Raw genomic sequence first — 10,828 nt, 5'->3', positions numbered from 1 at the left:
GCATCTCATGACCTTGAATGACGAACGGGACATCACGAACTACTGTATCCCATACATCTTTATCATAACCATTAATCAAAGAAACCACATACTTATGGTCACTTGAACTTTCCGGAAACTTTAATTTCTTGACTAAAGTATAGTTCAAGAAATTGTGTGTGGCACTATTATCAATCATAAGTCGTACCTTGTGACCCTTAACGTAACCATACATTCAAACCAACTTATGTGGTCCAAATGTTAGCACCCACATCAATGACGTGACACAACACGCATGAGTAGAATCAGCATGGTAAACTTAAACCTCTTTAAACCTCTTTAAATTGTGTGTGGCACTATTATCAATCATAAGTCGTACCTTGTGACCCTTAACGTAACCATACATTCAAACCAACTCATGTGGTCCAAATGTTAGCACCCACATCAATGACGTGACACAACACGCATGAGTAGAATCAGCATGGTAAACTTAAACCTCTTTAAACTTACAAGAAGTCTCTAGAGGAAGCACTTAAATAATGTGCACTTGCTTTTCTTTACTTTGATCACCCTGATTCTTCTCATTTTCTTTAATTTTAGGACGATGTAGTTTATTATGACCCTTTCCCATGCAGTGAAAACATAATCGATGCAAATCCTTCCATTTTTGTAAAAAAAAAGTGTTGACCGCATCCTTATTGTGTTCCTTCTCCTCTCCATTAAAAGTCAGAGGTTTCAGATCTTTTAGAATAGCAGTAGCATCTCTAGAGTGAGATGTACCAACATTCATGTTGCTCCCTTGGGCGGGAGCTACTGGCATCCCTCCCACAAAGGCACTTACAGCAATAGAATTTTACATATTATCTTTTAACTCTTGAACAAAGAGAAGTATCTTATCGTACTTGGCCTCAATGTCCAAAGTACAAGACTCTAGAGCCTTAAACTGTTTATTAGTACTGACCAAATTATCATCAAGAAGGTCATCATTTGTCATTGTGACATCAGGAGGATCGACCACTGCCTTTTTCGTGTCCAACAAAGGACTGGGACCTCCACTTCCAAACTCATTAGGGTTATTAGACTCCATATGAACCCTATAAATGTGATGCAAGAGAATAAACACAAGCACCAACCTCAAGTCCAAGCTCTTGGAAATCAATCGGATTATTAGCTCAAAGTGAAGTTATTGGTGCGGTGTAAAAATCTGAGAATCGTGGTTGAGAAGCACCATCAAATCTTCATAAGAAAAGCTCGAAACTCCACTTGAATACTCCATCGCATGAACAGCCCCGCCCCTTAGATGCAAAGGTATAAAACTTTGTATGACTGTAAAAAAAAAAATTAGAGATTTCTTTTCTCTTTTTTTTTTTTGTAAAACAAAAATCTTCTGAATTTTGAAGTTGCAATGGGGATCGGACGGCGCCAGTTTGTTGTTGCAAGATTCCATCGCCTGAACGATGGCCTACTAGGTGGTAGCATCGGTCGTATACTGGCTTGAGTTACGCGATGACTGAGGGATGGCTGCTCGACCGTCTACTGGTCGCCAATAACACTGATGAGCGAAGGAATGAGAAGAGAGAGTGCTGCTTAAACTCCCCTCTCGCACGTGGACTATTTGCGCTCTTTAACAACTGTTGGCCTGGTGGCCAGTTTGTGTTTCTGGCATTGAACGCTTGTAGTATGTCAGCTTGGCAGCTTGCTTAAGCACGAACGTTTTTTTTAAAAAGCCGGTTACTCCACAGAGTGCAGCGCTCAGATGATGAGAACGCTGGGGCGCTGCTAGTCATTAAGCTCTCATACCAATATCAAGGTAACCATGGCTACACGACCTTCTTCCCAAAAGCAAGGTGCTGAGAGCTCTCTTTCTCCACCCAACCTGCAACCAATTCCACATGGTTCCTATCTCTGGACTCAATACTCTTTTAATCGCTATCTGCCCTTCACATGTTCCCATCCACTTTACTAGTGCCCAGTCACTCTTGAGTCCGTTATTGGTCATATTGGTTTCCCTAAACCTCGCCTGTGCCTTGTCCAGCCGGTTGAGCTCTCTAGGCTCCCAGTACTATCGTTGTCGTGACAGTGATGATAGAAGTGAGCAATCGTTTGTGATGTAGCACATGCTCAATTCCATGAGACAAGAGGTGTATCATGATTAGGGGTTCATTGGTATGTGGATTCTGGCGCCTCTAACCACATGACCAATCATGGTGAGTGATTTATAGATATGTAAAAAATGGAAAAACTAGGCTATGTAAAAACATGTGTACCCCATTACACATGTTGGTAGAGTGTCTATGCAGGATGACAAAATGAAATACTTGGAAGATGTACTTCTTTGAAGTTGGAAAGATAGGCATAAAGTTAATACCAAAGTTTGTGAGTTGCTTGAACATATTCTTGAGTATTTTCGACTAGAAAAACTATTATTGCTCTCTAAAGTATCTTCTTTTAAGTTTGCGTATACCATTCATTTCTTGGGAGATTTTCTATGACACTTGACAATTCTTAGCCAAACACTCCAAAAGACTTATGTTGATGTTAGTGCTATCCCAGGAATAATAGATGCATAAATCTTTTCCCCATGCAAATGCAATTTATCATGGAGCCTACTTAGATATGAATGCATGTAGAGTAGATAGTTGGGGCTATCCACTTAGTCTGGATGCATAAATCATGGAGCCTACTTTAGATATGAATGCATGTAGACTAGATAGTTGGGGCTATCCACTTAGTCCAGACTATGAAATAATTAAAGGGCTTCTTTATAAATTGGGAACCTTTATTAGAGAAATTTAGAAGCATTAAGCTTCAATGTAGCCAAGATGTCTCCGTGTGATAACTTTTCAAAAGTTATTCACATCTTACATCATATAAAACATGAAGAAAAGGTTTTTTGATAACTTAGTGTGTTAAGTTGCTTTAAAATATTGTCCCCTTCATGTTATCCTCCAATCAAACAACTAAAAGTTTTGGAGGTGATGAGATAGAGGAACTACTTTAATTTTATGGAGAAAGTAAAATAGTAGGAGGACACATCTCAAGGACACATGGAGTTATATGAGTAATAACAAAACTTTGAAGGAGAAGTATGTCACAGTACTTAAACTAGCATAAATAGCTTTATTACAATGTTGCAGTACTGCTATTTGTGAGTGTGGATTTAGTATATTACAAAGTCTAAATTAAGAAACTATCTCAGTACAAAAAGTTTATCTTCTTTAATGAGGGTTTTGAAGGTCCTCCATTGCCAAAGTTTGACTTAAAGGAATAGTTTAGTTTTCAACAAAAAAAAGGGAGAACCTAGCACCCCCATACTCTTCTCATGTTGCATCCATACTCCCCCCCCCCCGGTCCACAGCACTAGTAGAGCTCTTCATTATTTTAGCAGCCCACAAATCTGGTCCCATCTCTCATCCTCCCACATAAAAGATGATTGATCCCATCTAATATGGTATCCCAGCTGTAAACTGGCTACCAACACAGGCTCAATGGTGAAGCCCTCGGCCTCTACTCCTCCATAGCCTCCTTCTTGCTCCATATCTTCTTCACATCGTGCCTCTGTCCAAACTGGGTCATCTATCCCAAAAAGGTGTGTACTGGTTGTTTCTCCTTCAAGTATGACCTCTGTGTTTTAGGCCCAAACTTTGGCAATCCAACTCTCCTATTATTATGTGTCACCAACTCCTTCAAATCTTTCCATGAATATACCTGCAACATGCCATGAGTTTGTTAGGTTCCCCTAGTATGTGCAACTATCCCATCATCTTGTGAGTGGCTCATCCTAATGACTGTACTACTATTGGTTTGTATATTATGTGAATAAGAAGCAAAATCTTTTTTTTGGGACCAATAATATTTATTTATATTAACTATCCAAAAGCTGTCATACAACCAAAACCAGAATACTACTTACTACTCTTTCTCCACTTCATTTAAGATTTTACATAAAAACTCCCATCTTTCATCCTCCAAGAAGCAAGATTGTTCCCAAGAGATCTGATACCCCAGCAGTAGGCAAGCCTCCATCATAGCTTCTGTAGTAGTGCAGCCACGGGGAGACTGTTTTTCCAACATTCCCCCTCTCTTGAACCAGACTTTAACCGTGGGTCTGTTACCAATCAGATTCTCCATAAAAGCAACAAATGTATGATCAATTTGTTTTTCTTTGCGGTACCACCTCATAGTTTTAGGTCCAAATCTAGGAGGCCTTTTCTTCCCAACCCAACATCTCACCCGCAGCAAACGATCGATCATTAGGGAAATAACCCTAGTATGTTTGAAGCTTATCAAGAATCGGGGCAACATTCAGAGCATATTCCTTTGCAGATTCTGAAGAATCAACACATCCATCTCAGGACACCTAATTTTATTCACATTACATATAGACCAGCACATGTACACACATTTATGCATTAGCTCTGACTCTTGCAATCCTGTACATGTTACCCTCAAGAATACAATTGCATTCTTGCTAGACAGAATTTCCAATAAAATGCAAGCTCTGATAATATTAAACACCATCCCATTGTGTTCATCACTAACTGACCACTTTCCAAAGATCCAGTCCCCCCAATATGTTTGCATGCCCAGACCCTTCTCTATCCATTTAGTCATTTTGTACCCCAGCTACTCCTTATAGCTAGGCATTCCCAAAATACATGTTTGCCATCTTCAATTTTGAAGACCTGCACACCTGGGGCAAATGCCACTAGACATGTTTCTTCTTTACAGTTTAGAACCAATAGGTAATGCCCACATGCAAACCTTCCACAGAAAAACTTGGAACTTCTTAGCGATCTAACAATCCCAAATAAGATTCTATCCCTTTTTCTAGCTGGAGGAACTCCACTTTACATTCCATATTTTATTGCAATACAACACATTGGCATCCCCATTTCTCATTAATGCATAAATATCCATGGTATTGCCCTCCTTAAGTTTGACACCATTGATCCAAGTCTAATCCTTGATCCAAACTAAGGTGTCAGTTTTGCTGTGGAGCATAATTCCCTATGAAGCACCTCCAACACCTGAGCCATCAAGTCTCTTTCCCTCATAGCTAGCTGAAATTCCACAGATAACATGTTTACATCTTTCCACCACCCTGCCAGATCCCTATCCCAGCAGTCAGCTAGATACCTAATGCCTTTATTGTTAAGATTCTTTGCCACCACAGATGTATCAAAGTAGAGCTAGAGGGGGATTAAGCTTATGAGTTTAATTCCATGCTCACTTTGGGTTTATGGTGGAAGGAGCAAAATCTTTTATTTTCATCGAACTCATGGTAAAATGCATGAAGCTCATATCACTGAAAAATCCTTGTCTTTTTCCTTCAAAGGTGTGGTGCTAGTCTTGGTTTTTGCCATTTAAAATGCACTTTGAAACTTTTGAAAAAAAAAACGTAAAAGTTTTATGGAGGTTTTGATTCGTGAAAGGGCAACTTTAAACATAAGTCAACATTTAAAAAAAACCCCAAAATTTTTAATAAATGTGCCTCTTAAATACAATCCAAAAAAGGGTAGACGAGTCAAAGAACCCCCCAAAAGTTAGTTCAGAAAACAGCTAATGCTAGTCTGGGGTCAACTTATTTTCAGTTGATAATCATGCTAACGAGCTTGCACAGTGTGAGCGTGAGCTTCACTGATACAATTAGTCTATAAGAGCAATCCAACATTTGTGATTAGCCTTAAGCTTCGCTTGTTAACGCCTAATCCAACACCATTAGCTGCGCATACACATGGAAAAAGGGCAATTAGTGTTTTCCCCCCCCGTTCCTCAGCTCATTATCAGCGATGGCGAAAAGCAGAAAAGCTTGCTTGCAAGAATCCTGGATATAATTAAAGATTTGAAGCCTGGGGCCGATCTCACACAGTTTCGAGTAAGTTTTTTCTTTTTCTTTTTCTTTCAGTTTACAAATTTTTTTTTTTTGTCTTGAACACTGGTCTGCAAGCAAACTAATGGATCTAAAATACATGCAAATTAAATAAATCACAAGTTTAATCGTGTATTTAATGCAATCTGCAAAAAGCCGAATCAGATTCCTTTGATGTAATTCAGAGAAGTTTTTGTATAGCGATTTATCGTTGTAGCTAAATTTAAATTATGTAAATGTCAATGAATGAGCTTAATGTAGCTGAAACATGCTTTTTTTTTTCTCAAATGAGAGATCAAAATTTCCCCCCTTTTTTTTTGGTCAGGTGCCAGTGCAGATGAACATGCCCAAGTCACAGCTGCAGGGCTTTGCTGAGCCTGTGTATTGCTGTGGCCAGGATCTGTTGGGTGCCTGTGCAGATGCACCCACCCCATTGCAGCGCTTCCTGTGTGTGGTCTCGTGGCACATCTCCACCACCAGGCTCACGCCGTTCGCCCACGCCCCCTTTAACCCCATCCTCGGCGAAACACACCATGTCTCATGGGGATCCCTCAATGTCTTGGCAGAGCAGGTCCTCCCCTTTGTGCATATACATCTTGTATGTATGTTAATCCATGTGCATTGTGTGTATGTATGTATGTGTGTATGTAGATTGCTTGGACATACAATGTATTGGTGTACATATGATAAATACATATACACGCAAACTGTATGTATGCGCTTGGATATAGATGTCTGTGTATGAGTGAATCTTTCATACATTTAACTACATTATACACTAAGGTAGGCAAGCATATGCGCCTACATTTATATGCGTGTATGCATGCATGGATGGATGGATGCATGGGAAAAATGTGTCTTTGGAAGAGGTGTGCATGTATGTGCATCCTTGCATACATGGATGGATGGATGGATACATGCAAGAATAAATCTTTGGAACCTACACATATGTTAATCCCATGCATGCTTGATGGATGGATGAATGCATGGGATATATACCTAACATGACATGTGGTGCAGGTATCTCACCACCCACCCATAACAGCCCTGTATGCAACAAATGAGGTCCGCAACCTTCGGTTACAGTTGTGGCACAACATTAGCCCACGCTTTCATGGTAAGATAACATTAATTTTATGCTGTGTTAAACTGTTTTTCTATATCAAAATCATGATGTAGCTGGCTAGCTATGCTTGATTGATGTTTATTAGAATATCTTATGTTTGTTGTGAGCGACATCAAGCTTCCAACTTGGCAAGCTGCTCAATAATCAAATGTAGATGTAGTGGTCTGAGTCATGAACTGGGATGCTTAGGAGTGCCATAAATAGCTTGGTTTAGAACTTGATATAGGGATGGATGATGTGAGGGTTATCATGAGAGATTTTACAAGATTTATGCATGTAATGGCACTGAGAGAGAAGGGGCTTTAAGGGATTTCTTAAGAGTCTTATGATGGATGCGGCATGTCAGGAAACAAGGCCGAGGCGACATTTTATGGGAAAAGGATCCTCTGGCTTGATTTGCACCAAGAGAGATATGAGATGACATTGCCAAAATTCCTGACTCGGCTCTTTCCGGCACCCGGAAATGAATGGGTGGGCAGCTCAACTGTGAAGTGCAACTCCTCTGGCCTTGAAGCCACAATAGTCTTCAAACCAAAACCCTTCTTTGGGTTGAAAGGGACACCGGGTCATATAACCGGCAAAATCAGGGACACCAACAGCAATGCAGTGCTTTATGAGCTCAGTGGTCGTTGGAACAGGTAAGCTAAGCTTGCCATTAGAACTTGCTTGTCAACAATTCATTTGAAGAAGCAAAAAATAGCTTGTAAATTATTCTTATACATGCATGTATGTATCATGTGTATATATGCATATTCATAATTATCCTTGCATATACTCTTATCTCTGCAGGATAATAGCTCACATGAGTTGGTCTTTCCTAGTAGAGAATCAATGTCTTTCTCTGCATGTATGTATGCGAATCAATGTCTTTCTCTGCATGTATGTATGCATTTGTGTATGTATGGTTATCCATGTATATAATCATATGTATACCAGACCGAAGCTTATGGTCTTCCCTAAATAGAGTATCTACTATCAATCTGTGGAGATGCCTTTCTTTTACATGTATGCGTATGTCATGAGTACATGTGCATATTTTAGGATTCTCCATGTCAATACTCAGATGTATGCAAGACCATAGCTCGATCGAGCTTCGTATAGCCTTGCCTAACAGAGGATCAATACCTCTCTTATACATGTATGTGTGTGTTATGTGTGTATATAGCCATGAGAAAATAGGCTTGATCAAAGGCAAACCAATGGGGTTAAAACTGACAATTGAGAGAATGCTCAGATTTTATCAATATTTTTGCGAAAAATGCCAAAAAGCCTTGATCATAAGATTGAGACCTTGGCGCTGTTGTTGCATTGGGCAGAGTGGTGACACTGAAGGACATGAAAACAGAGGAAACTACTGTTTTGTTTGATGCCCAAGCTGCCCTCACCAACTTGAAGGCGCCCGCGTTACGATCTGAAAAGGTAATTTGGCTTTAAATTTGCAACCTCAAGTCTACTGATTGGTGTTGATGATCACTACATTGCATCACATGTTTCATTAGGTGATTGCTGCCTCTTTGCCTTTTTGATAGAGAGCTCTATGTCACAAAGTGCAATACAAAATATGAGATGTATTCTTCCTAATTATGCTCACTGTATCTCCTACTTATGCCAGAAATCTCCTAGTTATGGCATTATCATCCTAATTATGGCATAATGATCATGGGATGAAGTGTTGCAGCATGTGTGTGTGGCCATGGCTAATCTGTAAAATGCGAGGTAGAATAATATGCAGAGTTGATGTGGGTGGCGTGTGGCGTTGCAGCAGGCAGAGCTGGAGGCGACAGAGTCGGTGGTGGTGTGGAGGGAGGCGATGGAGGGGGTGGTGAAGAGGGATTGGGAGTTGGCCAGGAAGGCCAAGGATGAGGTGGAGGAGAGGCACAGGGCCGTGGCGAAGCAAAGGAAGCTAGAAAGCAAGGTGTGGAGGCCCAAGCACTTTGTGGAGGTGCATGGGGAGGAGCGTTGGCAATGGCGCCACGCCGGCCAGCCTGTGCCACCAGGCCCGTTGGTGATACCCTCCCCCATGGTGCATCACTAAAAAAGAGAGAGAAAAAAAAACTCGCTTAGCCGCCCACCACCACCATATGGTGGTGACCAAGAGCGGCCCTCAAAACTACAAACATTTTTTTAAAAACAATTTCAATGAAGTTGTCTTTGTCAATGCTCCCTTAACCCAGTTTGTAGTGTAATTTTAAAATCAATTCGTAAAACAATAGCAAATCGAAATATTAAAATTGTGTACCCTTAGGATGAATCCCAACTCTGGAGTATAGTATTTATACACTCACTCCAATTATATTGCACCCTACACTATTACTCACTTTTAAGGTTGGCGTGCACACATAAAAGGCCATTCTCGCAAATGCTATGACCAAGTTTTCTAGACAAAGCTCTAACTAATAAATGTCTTAATTGTGCCAAAGTATAGCCCATGTGCAAGCTTCATGAAATGGTTTTGGCCTTTTGCCTTATGGAAAAGGCTATAATTATGTTTCATGTTTGTGTGTGTAAATATAGATCATGAAATGGTTTTGGCCTTTTGCCTTATGGAAAAAGGCTATAATTATGTTTCATGTTTGTGTGTGTAAATATAGATCATGCGGCGTTTGAGTAGCACACTTGTAAAGGTGATACTTTTTCTAGCTTTGGTAAAGAGCGTAGCTATTTTTATATCCAAATTATGAAGGTACATCTCTCAAATGACTTTCTAACTCAAATCTACAACTTAGTGAAAAAGGGAGAATGTTACGAAGATTAAAAAATAGCATGCTAGTCATAGTTTAATGAAGGAAGAAGATGACACCTAATTATAATTAATCAAATGCAAGTGGCTCCAATAATAAGCATGAACAAAACTTTAATTTCATTATAAATTCACAATCAAATGAGTAAGGAGGTACATCATTTATAGCCTCCTAGATGCATATTTTAATCCATAATTACCTTAATTGAATCTCTTAAATTTTCTCCCTTGCTCATCTTCCTTATGTCAAACAACCCCTAGGATCTAGTCTATTTACAAATCATAGCATCACCTTGCTATATGTTAACAACACTAGTAAACATTACCTCTAATGCACAATCGCACACCATTTTTGTAATCAACTTTTTTAATTGTTCTAAATTCTTAATGATAAATGATTATGGGATTTTGACAAGCCTGCAACTTCAATATTATCAACTATAATGGTTTTTGTATATACATAGAGCTTAGGATAGCTCACTAGTTTTTTGATCTCTCAGACATTCCACAATGGGCAGTTGAACAACGTAAATATAAGGCCATGTATATAAGGCATTTTAAGTAATAAGAAACAAGAGAATCCCATTTATCGCAAGTGAGTTTGAGTCTTGTTACTTGTGTTCTTATGGTTAATAGCTTACCTATATCTGTGTGTATGCTTTCTCTCTTATTCCACACTTGTGGATTCTTGTGTGTTTGGTTGGTGTATTGCTTGTGTATCCTCTCTCTCTCTCTCTCTCTCTCTCTCTCTCTCTCTCTCTCTCTCTCTCTCTTAACACACACACACACACACACACACACACACACACACCAACATGCACACGTACACACACACACACACACACCACACAGTAGTTAGCTTCTTCTTCTTTCCCATCTCGCAAGTACACTAGGCTTCTTCATATCTCCTTCCCCTTTGCGCATCACCCATTTGGTAAGGCACCATTGGAGTGAGACCATTGGTGTGCAAGGGTTGAAGCCCCTAGCTTCCTCACAAGAGGGGTTTATCATCATTGATGGCTAGAGGAAAGCCCCAAAATCAAACCTTGCATTTTCATTTCCCTCCCACCAAATGTACCCAAATTGACACATCATGTAGCCAACCACCTCC

At 39.9% G+C, this 10,828-nt stretch overlaps 1 protein-coding gene across 2 annotated transcripts; it reads left to right on the top strand.

The window, feature by feature from the left end:
* The first annotated feature begins 5,580 nt into the window (after positions 1-5,580).
* On the top strand, positions 5,581-9,135 carry LOC147631142 (oxysterol-binding protein-related protein 4B-like). 2 transcript variants are annotated; one of them, XM_086809052.1, is made up of 6 exons: positions 5,581-5,857; positions 6,177-6,422; positions 6,872-6,968; positions 7,324-7,615; positions 8,294-8,396; positions 8,743-9,135. In XM_086809052.1, the coding sequence occupies exons 1-6, from the start codon at positions 5,717-5,719 to the stop codon at positions 9,010-9,012; spliced, it is 1,149 nt and encodes a 382-aa protein (XP_086665178.1). In that variant the 5' UTR covers positions 5,581-5,716; the 3' UTR covers positions 9,013-9,135. The 2 variants fall into 2 exon arrangements, with proteins under 2 accessions (XP_086665178.1, XP_086665177.1); XM_086809051.1 differs by having other exon boundaries at positions 8,740-9,135.
* Positions 9,136-10,828: the final 1,693 nt, after the last annotated feature.

The sequence above is a fragment of the Cibotium barometz genome, chromosome 15, assembly GCF_041138505.1.
Source record: "Cibotium barometz isolate CiBa-2024 chromosome 15, ASM4113850v1, whole genome shotgun sequence".
Classification (NCBI taxonomy): Eukaryota; Viridiplantae; Streptophyta; class Polypodiopsida; order Cyatheales; family Cibotiaceae; genus Cibotium; species Cibotium barometz.
This window is presented reverse-complemented; position numbering and strand designations above follow the sequence as displayed.

What these genes read in the sequence shown, in the direction of transcription:
- LOC147631142 (XM_086809051.1), top strand. Translation starts at nt 5,717, where the DNA reads ATGGAAAAAGGGCAATTAGTGTTTTCCCCCCCCGTTCCTCAGCTCATT. An exon ending in TCAATGTCTTGGCAGAGCAG is followed by an intron (nt 6,423 to 6,871) that starts GTCCTCCCCTTT and finishes CATGTGGTGCAG; the next exon opens with GTATCTCACCACCCACCCAT. An exon ending in CATTAGCCCACGCTTTCATG is followed by an intron (nt 6,969 to 7,323) that starts GTAAGATAACAT and finishes GCGGCATGTCAG; the next exon opens with GAAACAAGGCCGAGGCGACA.